The following is an 11273-nucleotide window of genomic DNA, read 5'->3' on the forward strand; positions in this document are numbered from 1 at the left end:
TTTGAAGTCACAACTCCGTTCAACTAACCAGCAAGTGTACTGGGTCGTCCAAGTAATAAACCTTACGTGAGTAAGGGTCAAATCCACAGAGATTGTTGGTATGAAGCAAGCTATGGTCACCTTGTAAATCTCAGTTAGGCAGATTAAAATTGTTTATGGGCTTTCGAAATTTAAAGAAGAAATAATAAAAGGGATAGAGATACTTATGCAGATTCATTGGTAAGAATTTCAGATAAGTGTATGGAGATGCTGTATGACTCAAGGACGCCTGCCTTCCCACTGCTTCAACTCAATCCTTCTTACTCCTTTCCATGGAAAGCTGTGTATAGGGGTTCACCATCAGCGGTGGCTACTTTCAATCCTCTCGGGAAAATGGTCCTATGCGGCTGTCACTCGCACGGCTAATCGTCTGGAGGCATCACCCATGGTTGATGGCTACATCCCATCCTCGCAGTGAAAACTAATGCTCACGCACTCTGTCACAGTACGGCTAATCACTGGTTGGTTCCCGCTCCTACTGGAATAGAATCCCTTGATTCTTTTGCGTTTGTCACTAACGCCCAGCACTTGCAGGTCTGAAGCACGTCACAGTCATTCATTACCGGAATCCTACTCGGAATACCACAGACAAGGTTAGACTTTCCGGATTCCCAGGATCCTACTCGGAATACCACAGACAAGGTGAGACTTTCCGGATCCTCATAAATGCCGCCATCTATCTAGCTTATACCACGAAGATTCTGTTGGGGAATCTAAGAGATACACATTCAAGCTCTGTTGCATGTAGAACGGAAGTGGTTGTCAATCACGCGCATTCATAAGTGAGAATGATAATGAGGGTTATTTACTCATCACATTCATCATATTCTTGGGTACGAATGAATATCTTGGAATAAGAATAAGAGAGATTTGAATAAAAGAAAATAGAACTGCATTAATACTTGAGGTACAGCAGAGCTCCACACCCTTAATCTATGGTGTGCAGAAACTCCACCGTTGAAAATACATAAGTGAAAGGTTCAGGCATGGCCGAATGGCCAGCCCCCTAAAACGTGATCAATAGCCTCTTAGGATGAAGAATAAAACAAAACTGAGACCAAAGATGTCTAATACATTAGTAAATCATCCTATTTATAATAAACTAGCTCCTAGGGTTTACATGAGTAAGTAATTGATGCATAAATCCACTTCCGGGGCCCACTTGGTGTATGTTTGGGCTGAGCTTGATCAATCCACGAGCTGAGGCTTCTCTTGGAGTTGAACTCCGAGTTATGACGTGTTTTGGGCGTTCAACTCCGGATCATGACGTTTTTCTGGCGTTTAACTCCAGACAGCAGCATGTACTTGGCGTTCAACGCCAAGTTACGTCGTCATTCTTCGAATAAAGTATGGACTATTATATATTGTTGGAAAGCCCTGGATGTCTACTTTCCAACGCCGTTGAGAGCGCGCCAATTGGAGTTCTGTAACTCCAGAAAATCCATTTCGAGTGCAGGGAGGTCAGAATCCAACAGCATCAGCAGTCCTTTTGTCAGCCTTTTTCAGAGTTTTGCTCAAATCCCTCAATTTCAGTCAGAATTTACCTGAAATCACAGAAAAACACACAAACTCATAGTAAAGTCCAGAAATGTGAATTTAACATAAAAACTAATGAAAACATCCCTAAAAGTAGCTAGATCATACTAAAAACTACCTAAAAACAATGCCAAAAAGCGTATAAATTATCCGCTCATCAGCTACCAATGAACGACGATGGTAATATTGTTCTTTTTCTTCCAACATTTTCTGAAGACAAATATATAGAGAAATATTATTAGTTTTAATAATTATTTTGGGTAATTCTTAATGATTTTCGAAGTAGCAATTAGATACAACAATATTTACCTGCATTAGTTTCTCCTGTGTGCAAAGCATCTTGTAAACCTTGGTATAATTCAGCCCGTAATTTCTTCTGTCTATTTCGAACCCATCTTAACTTTCCGGTTTCAATTTTCACATAGTTATCAATAACATATTGTTGTAGTAGTCATCTTGCTTGCAATACGGTGGAATGATCATCGGGGCGGATCTACAAATTTTTTAGAATTTGCAAAAAAGATTAGATACATTGATCAATTTTTTGGCATAATTTTATTGAAGTCTATACTGCGTAGGAAATGGAGATTTGTACCTGGAGCATATAACTATTATATGTTCGGCACGATACTTTGCCGCCACTTTGACTTCGGGTATTGATATTCCATCCATGAGTTCCAAATGGAAAAAGAAGAGGATACTGTAGTGGATCGTAATAGCCAACGAATTCCTGAATCCTTCGTAGGCTAGCAGCATGAGTTTGCACCTTAATATCTCGCCCACGAATCATTGTTTCAACGTCATCACCAACAATTATGGCTGCTACCTGCGACGCAGTTGGAAGACTATATTGTGGCTGATTAGCAGGTCGCTCTCTAATGACCAAACTACACTCATGTACATCTGACCGTTGTGCAAGCTGGCGAAACACATGGAGAAAAGGATTATACCGGTGTAGCAATTGTTGTAACTTGAAAACTAATGTTTCATGTAGTTGTGTGTTCTCCAGCATCCTATTCTGTAACTCGTGATCAGTATCATATATGTACAGTTGCAAAAACCGTGGCCGCGTGCCCTGATCCGGATGAAATCCTCCTATACTGTGATATATTGAGCCTTGAGCACGAAATGTATATATACCACGACCTGTTATAGCCAGTTGTTCGTCTATGTGCACACCACACGAAGTGAAGGAAAATACATGATTGTATCCACGAATATGTTTTCTAAAATGGTTTCCTTCTGCAGAGGGGTCCAAGAAGATTTCAAGCAATTCCTGAGGAGCATTTACTCGGGGAAGAGAGACTTTTCCCCCATTACAGCACATCTCGAACGTCTCATGGTGAAATAGACGTGCGCTACAGTAATGACATGTCCTTGGGACTGGTAGTGGAGTTCGAATTATTGTTCCATCCTCTTGAAAATTTCGAGCACAATTATGGGATGCTCGAACATTTTGTCTAATTTCTGTACTCGTATTAAATTAACATATATTTGGTTACATTCATAATGAAAATCATAAAATGATGAATTTTGTAACAACTAAAAAAATAGTTCTTTGTTGATTATAAATACAAAAAATTACTTCTATTATAGTAGTCATCATAAAAAAGAGATAAGTAGCTATCAAATATTTAAGTGATGTTTCAATCATTTTTCTTGACTTTGTTACATTGTATAATATTGTGATGTTGTTTGACTTTATTTTTTTTTAAATTTTGTCATTCAGATGTATTTAACAACTTTAATTATAAAATATTTTATTTTATTCTTTCTAAAGATGTTTTTTATTCGTTAAATAAATGTTTTTATTCTTTTAATTATAAAGAAATATTATTTATTCTGTAGCAATATAGTTTTATTCTTTTTTTAATAAAATCATTTTGTTTAAAACCTTTTATTCGAAACTGTTATAACAAAGTTAAAATCACTTACAATCTATAACAACATTATATTATTCTAAATGTTTATTATTTTCTTGTTCCATTATATATTTTTGTTTATATGGTAACACTGTGTTTATCATGGATTATTTTTTTTAGATTAAATAGTCAATACAATATAGATTGAGTCTGAAATAAATAATTTTTTTTAAAAAAATACTTTCTTTATATATCATAATTTTTTTTTGTATAAAGTTCTCTGTTCATCAATTGTCTTATAGCATTTTTTAGTTAATTATCTTATATAGGATATGACAATTTTTGCCTTTGGCCAAATTTTTTAGCTTGTATGTTTTGTTTCATGTTTTTTAAATGTTTAGATATTACTGGTCGAAATAATACAATACATGACGATAATATCGGTTCATATTTTATTTATTCTATTACTTCTAATAATTTTTATTTTGTATGCTTTCGCCTAGAGTTATCATTTTAATTTTTACTATTTATTTTATTTCTTAAAATATATTTTATTTAATCATTTTATGTTGTCATATTTGTGTGAATTATAATAATAAAATAATTCAACAAAATATAAAATTTTTTAAATTAATTTTTTTTCGTTTTCACTTAAGTTTCCATATTTTTCATTTTGATTGGCAAATAAATATTTTAAGTATTATATTGGTTTTTATAGATTTTTTTGTATAGATTTTAATTTTTTTTTGTTAGGCACGGACACTCTTTTTTTATAATTAGTTCTTGTAATAATCTTAAATAAATAATTTTTTTTACATTTTATTTAATTATTGTATAAAGTCATGTTTGTGTGAATTATAACAGAATGATTCAACAAAATATAAAATTTTTTAAATTATCTATTTTATTATTTTTGCTAAAGTTTACATATTTTTTATTTTAATTGGCAAATAAATATTTTAAGTATTTTATTGGTTTTTATAAATTTTTTTGTGTATAGATTTTAAATTTTTTTTGTTAGGCACTGGCACTGTTTTTTTATAATTGGTTCTTGTAATGATCTTAAATAAATAATTTTTTTAACACCAATTATGCTCACACTTAATGTTTACTATGAATACATTAATATGCTAACAGATAAGGATAAAATAAATTTTTTTTTATAAATTTATTTACCTATTAAAATTATATCACAATAGTAAATATATAAAGAAAAAAAAGTACAATACTAACCAGTTACATTTTCTTCACGTCTACTGTTTTGATCAGATCTATTTCCATGAATTTCTGATAGTATGTAAAAAGAACACATCAACAAAGTTATAAAATTTTTCATTAAATTAAGTCTGTACACTGTCAGTGGTAATTGAGAGGTTACTTTTAAAGAAACAAATCATACCAAATTAAATTGATTGGAAGTAATAGAAAACGTAGAATACCCATTAATATCATAATTATTCAAACGCTGAATAACTAAAAAAATAGATAGTGACCGTAAAATACAAATACATGATAGGCAGTTAGAGTCCCTGTAAAAAGTCACCATTTGAAAAAAAATTCAAGTGTAACCGTATAATAGATTTATTAAGTGAAGAAATTATCATTTATTTTTTTCAATGTTATATATATTTATTAAAAATATTTTAACCTTTTTTGTGTATTAAATAAAACGTTTAAAAGAATTGTAGAATATTAAAAAAGATATGAAACGTAAAATTCTATTAGATATTAATTGGACCACTATTATTATGAGCATCTGAATAATAGCAATCATATTATTGGAACGACAATAATGTATTTTAAATGATTATATTTTACGGTGTTTAATTTTTCTTTAGAGATAAATAATTCGTGAATATAAAAATTATATTAAACTGGTAGCATAATAATTATATTAAAAATAGTAAATTTATCAATTTAAATTTATGTAGTGAAGAAATTAATACTTCTGATATATCTATTTTTTATAAGAAAAAGTATAAAAAAAATATCGAAAATTTAATTATTTTTGTTATATAGTGAAAAAATTTAGGTTACAATTATATTATTAAACACATATATCTTCTAATATAATTTTTTTTTATAATGATGCGGTGCGAGAACATTTTATTTATTCTTATAATAATATTATATAGGTCAATAATGGAAGGTTTATTGAATCAAAATTTATGAAAAAAGAAATTACTATTAATTAAATAAATATACAGGAGTTCTATCCATATTTATTACCATTTAGTCTATTACTTGAATCAGTTTTGTTTTTATTATGAGTATCTAAATATTTAAAAAATTTATTATTAACATGAAAATAATGTATGTTGACAATTTAAGAGTACATTCGATAGATAAATTACAAATAAATAGTACTAAGAGTACATTAATATAGAGATATTGTAGAAATAATTCAAATTAAATGGCAAATTAAATTGTAGAATTAAAATTTAAAAAATACCAGAATTATCTACTAAATTTTAATAATAAATATATTATTAAACATTGAACATATATATTTTTTTATAATAATACAATTATAAAAATTGTTTGGCAGTATAATATTATATTAAAAAATTATTAAATTATTTAATAATTGAGATTATAATTATATAAAGTACATTAAGACAATATAATAATATCTATAATAATATTATTTAGGCCAATAATAAAAGATTTATGGAATCAAAATTTAAGAAAAAATAAATAATTATTAATTAAATAGATATATATATAAATATATAGGATTCCTTTCCATATTTGGACTGTTTGGGAACGACAATAATATATTTTAAATGATTATATTTTACAGTGTATAATTTTTCTTTAGAGATAAATAATTCGTGAATATAAAAATTATATTAAACTGGTAGCATCTATAACTTATAATATTGAAATAGTAAATTTATCAATTTAAATTTATGTAGTGAAAAAATAATCACTTCTGATATATTTATTTTTTAGAAGGAAAAGTATAAAAAAAATATTGAAATTATCAACTAATTTTTTTTGTTATACAGTGAAAAAATTTAAGCTACAATTATAATATTAAACATATATCTAATTTAATTTTTTTATAATGATACGGCGCGAGAAAATTTTAGGACAATAATGGAAGATCTATTGAATCAAAATTTATGAAAAATAAATTACTATTAATTAAATAAATATACAGGAGTCCTATCCATATTTATTACCATTCGATTTATTACTTGAATCAGTTTCGCTTTTATTATGAGTATCTAAATATTTAAAAAATTTATTCTTAAGATGAAAATAATGTAGACTGAGAATTTAAAAGTACATTCGGTAGAGTACGATAACATAGAGATACTGTAGAAATAATTCAAATTAAATGACGAACTAAATTGTAGAAAAAAAGTTAAAAAAATATACGAGAATTATCTATTAAGGTTTTTTTTACAGAATAAGAAAATTTAATAACAAATATATTATTAAACAGTGAATATATATATATATATGTTTTTCTTATAATAATACAGTTATAAAAATTTTATATTTGTATGATATTATATTAAAAAATTATTAAATTATTTAATAATTGAGATTATAATGATGTAAATTACATTTAAGATAATATAATAATATTATTTAGGCCAATAATAAAAGAGTTATTGAATCAAAATTTAAGAAAAAATAAATTATTATTAATTAAATAAATATAAATATAAGATTCTTATCCATATTTAGATCGTTTGGTATATTACTTGAACCAACTCCGGTGTTATTGTGAGTATCTGTATATGTAAAAAATTCATTATTAAGATGAAAATAATGTAATTTGATAATTTAAGGGTACACTTAAGAAATAGATTATACATAATTGGTACGTACTAAGAGTCCAGTAACATAGATATATCGTAAAAAATAATTCATATTAAATAATAAACTAACAATATAAATTTATTACTGAAAAGTATAATTTAGAGTACCTGATATAGAGTATTGTTGATGAGGTATATTTGTGATATCTTGTAATGGTGTTGCCATGTTAGTTGGTCCACTTGATGTATCGATTTGTTTTTCTCGTCTAATACTCTCTCGGTAACTGGCATGCTTTCTGGCAAGGTGTTGCTGCCTCTGTTCTTCACTCATATTTTGTCTTCGTTGTCTGGCATAGTCTTGCCAAGTTCGTCGACCACTTCCATGTGAATCTTCCATTGGTATGTTGTCAACTATAATTAATCAAAGAAACATATAAAAACAATTATACACTTTTATTTAATGACAAAAAATAAATTACAGACATTATATTTAGGCGAAGTGAGAAGAATGCAGGAGAAGACAGAGGAAAAATGAAAGAAATTTTTTCTATTACAGTGAGATATGGAGTAACCAGTGAAGTGAGAGAGATTAGGAGAAAAAATTGGGAATAATACAATTGACGGAGTAATTGATGTGAGAGGAATTAACTGATGCAGTAGTGGAGAATTAAGTAGTAGAATTTTGTAACTGATTCAGTAACGTGATGTGAGAGAAATTAACGTGGAGAAGTTATATTAAGGTGAACGTGAATGGAAATGGAATAGCAGAATGCTGTAACTGGAGGTAGGTTACTAAAAAAGGATAAAAATTGAAAGAAAAATTGGACACCAAAAATGAGTTTTTCCATTATATATTGTTACAAATAAATAAATCCAGTAATATATATATTAATAAAATAAAAAATAGTCTAGTAAATAATCATTTTGAAAATATTTAGAGGATGTAAATTTAAATCAACTCAATTTAAAAAAAAAAAATAACAATTGGACCAAACATTCATTGTTATATAACTCCACATCTTTTGTTTCTCCTTTTTTTTATTTTAAATAATTCAAGAATCAGAAATTTATGTAAATTATAAAAAGTTATGCCAATATAAAGAATAAACACGGTACAAATGTAAAAGATTCTTTGGGAAAGTATTATCTATTATTCTCTTTTTCATGGTGCGTTAATTTTAATTTCATTGATTTTTTAACTCTATAAATTTATAAAAATTATTGATGATCTAAAATTTATACTATGCATTTTTTTTAAATAGTAAAGCAGAGGTAATTTTTACTTTTACGTACTTCCAGCCATTACCAATAATTTCTAATCCAAATTTAAAACTTTTAATTCTTGAACCATTAAATTAAAATGAAACCAGAGTGTTTGATATAATGATTAATTGAGACCCAAATTATATCTTTTGTAGTCATATTTTCTCTATAAAAAAAAATTAACTAACCGTCAATATAATTAACTAATAAAATTTTTAAATAATTATAATACCATCCACCAGACTAATTTTTGTATTAACAAATTAGACCCAAAAAAAGAATAAAATTCTAACATATTTTAGATATAATAGACTATTATACATTTCAGATATAATTGACCATTTTAAAATCACTTTTCAGCTAAAATATTGATTATAAATTAATTATCACAAAATTAATTATTTTAAAAAATACTATATAAATAGGAATAATTAGAATAGGTTTAAATTTTTAAACATTCCTAAACAAGTCAAATTTTTTGTAAAATCAAATCTCTACAATGATTCTATTGGGTTAAAAATTATACAAGTGAAATAAACAAAACTAAAATAGTCACCCTATTTTGATTAAAGAAACACAATTAATATAGAATTGCAGAGCAAATGATATATATATATATATATATATATATTAGAATCTAATAAGGTTTGTGGCCCTGAGCTGTCACAATCCATGAAGAACAGGAAATGAGAAAGGGGAGACAATGAAATTAAAGCATGCAACATCTTCAAGTCACGGATCATCCACCATATATATACACTAGCATTTAGTATATATGTACCTATCAAGTACTAAAACATGTACCTCATATATTTATTCAACCATCAGCAGTCCAACTCCAATGGTAATCCATAAATTTGAACAACAAATTAAGAGGGATGATAATTAATAATTAATTAAAGATATTTATCACGTTTTTGAGCTTCATTCGATTTGTATCTATTTTACAATTTTTTATTTTTTAATGTTGAAATTTTTTTTAATTAAAAACAAAAATTGAATATTAAACTTTAATTAAATTATAAAATTTTTCATGCTATATTATTAAATTAATTATCTCAAAAATTTAAATAGATAAGAGGAAGTACATGTATATATACTAATATAAGATATATCTATCATCAAATCTCAATTAAATCCACAATTTAATAATTGTGATTTTATATATATATATATATATATGTTCGAATAAATTTGAGACTAAAATTATCTAGTCGAAAATAACTACTATTTCCATTCTTGTCAATTTAAATATAAGGATATGCATAAAATTATTATATAATCTTTTGCACAAGTAAGTGATTGGTTCCAGTTAACAAAGGAAATTAACATAAACAAATCTAAGATACGAACCCGTGAATAAAATTAATATACAATTATTAAATTTTATTTAGTAAAAAGTATAGTATATGACAATGTGGTACATTATGCAAATTTAAGAAGATACAAAATGATGTGGTCTATCATTATGAATATTATTCACATAACGATTTTTTTAATTTATTTTATATAAACTATTTATAAAATTAAGGGTTGATATAATGATATATATCCCATTTGATTCCGGGTTATACACCACATTTTACGTTTCTTTACTGAACGAAAATACTTCATTTTCTTTGCAGATTAAAAGGAAATTAAAACAAAAATACGGAAAGGGAACCTTATAATAAAGGACAAAATGTATAAATATTGTGTATGGATATTTTTAGTCTGCAATATTATTATATATCTTACATAATATATTATTATAATATATTTATTATATTTGAATTTTACTTAAAAATTTATAAATAAATTATTATATATATAAAATAAAGTTTAAATTTTAAACTTATTTATATGAACAAATAAGTTAATTACTGTTGAACGAATCTAGGTTAGTTGTGATACATGTGGCTTTAGCATTGATGTCTTCTGAGCGTAAATGAATATTTAGATATATCATCATTTATTTACACTGCAACAGCGTGATTTTTTAATTAGACCATGGTCGAATTAAATAAATGGGTGGGTTAGAATCTTATTCAATGCAAAGCATCTGTCTCACGCCTCAAAGGGCCCTAGTTATATGTATGCTGGCCTACGCCTATTTAATTATAATATTAAATTAATACACGTCAGCAATAAATAAACAAATAAATAATAATTGTATAATAGTTGTGCACCCAGCTAACTATATATCCTACTCTATAAACAATATATATATATATATATATTTTTTTTTTCATTACGAGTAATGTTAAAAAAAATCAAAGATAAATACTTAGGAGAGAACATTAATAATATTAGATAAATATTTACAATTGATGAATATAATTATATGAAATTTTTCTAAAAAAATATAACCATAGAGTTTGGCTTGTTAAGAAAGATTTAGATCTTCTAAAGTTTGAATTTCACGTTAAAGAGTAAAGTATAATTTTTTATCATTTATTTTATAAGTGGGACAAAAAATAAATATAAAAAAGAAACTATTCAATAATAAAAGATTACACTTTACTTTTTAAAATAAAATTCAAACTTTAGAAAATCAAAATTCTCTTAAAAATATCAAAGTAAAAAAATTAAAATTCTCAAGATTTTTATGTATTTCATTTTAAAAGACTAACTAAAAGGTTTGATATAACTATTTAATTTTAATATAAATTACACTTATTATTCAATTATATATAACAAAATAATTATATTACGTCTATATTAAAATTAATTATTAATACAAAATGTATATTAAAAATGAATTAAATAATATATATATTTATATATAAATATATAATAATTAATTTTAATATATAAA

At 26.0% G+C, this 11273-nt stretch overlaps 1 protein-coding gene across 1 annotated transcript; it reads right to left on the bottom strand.

The window, feature by feature from the left end:
- Nucleotides 1–2026: 2026 nt before the first annotated feature.
- LOC130962553 (uncharacterized) lies at nucleotides 2027–7610 on the bottom strand. Its single transcript, XM_057888754.1, has 5 exons — nucleotides 7382–7610; nucleotides 7157–7186; nucleotides 2699–3042; nucleotides 2171–2494; nucleotides 2027–2068 (listed from the first exon to the last, which is right to left on the bottom strand). Exons 1-5 carry the CDS (start codon nucleotides 7608–7610, stop codon nucleotides 2027–2029), a joined length of 969 nt encoding a protein of 322 aa, XP_057744737.1.
- Nucleotides 7611–11273: the final 3663 nt, after the last annotated feature.

The sequence above is a fragment of the Arachis stenosperma genome, chromosome 2 (assembly GCF_014773155.1).
Source record: "Arachis stenosperma cultivar V10309 chromosome 2, arast.V10309.gnm1.PFL2, whole genome shotgun sequence".
Lineage (NCBI taxonomy): Eukaryota > Viridiplantae > Streptophyta > Magnoliopsida > Fabales > Fabaceae > Arachis > Arachis stenosperma.

Bases quoted from the DNA above. Each gene is read 5' to 3' on its own strand.
- LOC130962553 (XM_057888754.1), bottom strand. From the start codon at position 7,610: ATGGAAGATTCACATGGAAGTGGTCGACGAACTTGGCAAGACTATGCC. The intron at 2,495-2,698 runs GCTCAAGGCTCA...GTGTTTCGCCAG, and splicing joins GTGGTATATATACATTTCGT to CTTGCACAACGGTCAGATGT. The intron at 2,069-2,170 runs GTACAAATCTCC...AAAAATTTGTAG, and splicing joins ATAATAGTTATATGCTCCAG to ATCCGCCCCGATGATCATTC.